Here is a 2,401-nt window from a genome sequence, read left to right on the forward strand (position 1 = left end):
TCTTTTAAGCACTCACTTACATTCGTAAGCCATGTCATGAACTAATTCGATAATATCAATGTGTCAACCAACCACAATAAATTACAATTGAGCTATACAAACAAAACCGGATATTAAGTTATACGATGTTCGCGAATGTTCGTTACAAGCCATTTTATGCTAAAGACGGTTATAGTATTTTAACCAAAAACGTTCATAAAAAGTTTTGAGTCAGCGACAACAAATTTTTAATTCTTTTTATTATCATGCCTGACTGCTACTATGGCATTTTTATTGAGTTGTACACGTCTAAAATATTTTAAATACGAGTCCTCATCTTCCACAAGATCCCAGCACAGATGTTTCATATTAGGACTCACTTTTGGATTTACAATAAGTTTGGTGACAGTTCTTTTTCTGTTGTCATATCTATGTTCTCCTGGCTGAAGGCATTCTGTTGCAATCTTGTCTGATCTTTTTTTCAGGTTTCTTACTTCTGACCAGAAGTTTTTACCTTGGTATTTCACATTTTTCCAAAATGTTTGATTAAAGTGTTTGTAAAGAAGGACATCCGCCTGATTCCACTCCAAAAATGTAGTTCTAAACTTCTTGGGGATGTGATGCTTCTTCAATGACTGTAACCTTGAATTATGTTTTATGTACAGCACGTCCTCGAAACTCCAACAAAGGTGCCGCTTAAGCAGTATCAATGACTCATCAAAGTATTCCAGAAGCAAGACCATATCAAAATTTTCCTCAACTGAAAGGATAAAGTCACTGATGACATCTGCATTTTCAAAATCCCCAGGTTCTAAACCCAGATCAAAGCTCATACCATTTCTCAGAGTGTACATCCTGCTTATTTCTGGATTGAACATATTAATGTGCTCCATGAAATGTTGGAGGGGATTCAAAGAACCTGGAATACCAAGAAATGAAGGGAAATCTTCAAACAGAAAGGCCGATTCAAATCTTGAAATAGGATGTCTAAGGATTGTGATAAATTTAGTCCCAGAGGGCATGAGCGCTTGCATTGTGGTTTGATTGTACCTGAAAGTGTTTCAAAACAGAAAAAAACGTGAAAATAGAATGGCTTAAAGAGCCTGCTTAAATGATTTTGTTAAAGACACCTGGGAGGAAAGTTTAAAATAACTTGAAGTATGAAGGTGTTAAACCATGCACTGCATTAACAAGATAAGGCTTACGATTAGGACTCAAATGAAAACCATTTAAAAGATATGAACTGGATGAAAATATGGTACGAAAACAACTTGCTGAATATTTGCTGGAACATTAATATCTAGGCTATGACAAATTACATTATGCAGAGGTAATGGACATATATGAAAACTTGAAGACCTCTTTTCACAAAATGTTGGAGTGTCTCATGTTCTTCTATTATTTTTTTTTTAATCTAAGAATAATCATCTCCTCCCATCCAATGCGGCCTGTGAAACAAACTGTGTTTAGTAACATTATCCCTAGCCTGAAAGTGTCCGTGTTTGGACTAAAAAATAAGTGTTTCAATGGCTTGAAGCTTCTAGAGGATGTTGCAGTTTACAAAAGGTCTGACCAACAATCAGGTGTCCTTGGCACTCCTGTGACCCCTGTGTAGAGGGGGGACTCCCATACATTGATAGTAAGGTGTGAACGAATTACGCTCTCCCTGACCCCAAGCCATAGCCAATTCATGGTTGTTTTCAGTTCAGAAGTTTAATGTGAAGTTTAGAACACAACTGAGAAAGGGAAATACTGATGAGCTTTGAAGCAATGAATGGCTGGCTGGAGGACCACTTCATACCTTGCTCTTGACACGGCCAACCTTTTGCACAAGGGGACCCCATTTTGGGGTTTAACCCATTGACTCCGGGGAATGAAACTAAATAGATTTTACTCTTAAACACCAGACCATTTTAATCATCAGTGGGGGGTTTAGGAGTCAACAGGTAAAGATGAGATTTCAACTCAAACAAATCATCAGTTGTGGTCACATTTGTCGACTAATTTCATTTAATGATGAAATGGTATATGAAATAACCCTAACCCTAACCTTAACCCTAACCCATTACAACATTATCAAACGATTTATCCGAAAACTGGTTGAAAAAAATTGGTATTTAAATTATTTATGTATTATGAGCTCTTTCATTCTTAAAGGACCAGAAGAATCAGAGAATGCCTGGCTAGATATATGATAATGGAATAGGACTTAGCAATTACTTCAGTCAATCACAAATAAACTTCAAGATTAACAGTCCCAATAATTGAGGTAGAACTGTCAAGACTACCTTTTAGCAGTCCATGTTTCCACCATGTGGCTGTCATCCACAACAGTCAAGCGAACACTGTTGTGTAGGATAGCCAAAGAATACTTCAACACTTCCCTTATATCCTTTTCCATTACATGCCTCAGCAAAGTGAA

The 2,401-nt window shown here is 36.8% G+C and overlaps 1 protein-coding gene across 1 annotated transcript in view; it reads right to left on the minus strand.

The window, feature by feature from the left end:
- Nucleotides 1-222: 222 nt before the first annotated feature.
- LOC138030186 (galactose-3-O-sulfotransferase 3-like) overlaps nucleotides 223-2,401 on the minus strand; it is a 5,795-nt gene continuing 3,616 nt past the window's right edge. The window contains exon 3 of the mRNA XM_068878070.1: nucleotides 223-1,029. Coding sequence (XP_068734171.1) covers nucleotides 228-1,029 — 802 coding nt within the window. The 3' untranslated portion in view covers nucleotides 223-227. The remainder of the gene's footprint in view (nucleotides 1,030-2,401) is intronic.

Source organism: Montipora capricornis, chromosome 13 (assembly GCF_036669925.1).
Source record: "Montipora capricornis isolate CH-2021 chromosome 13, ASM3666992v2, whole genome shotgun sequence".
In the NCBI taxonomy this organism is placed as follows: Eukaryota; Metazoa; Cnidaria; class Anthozoa; order Scleractinia; family Acroporidae; genus Montipora; species Montipora capricornis.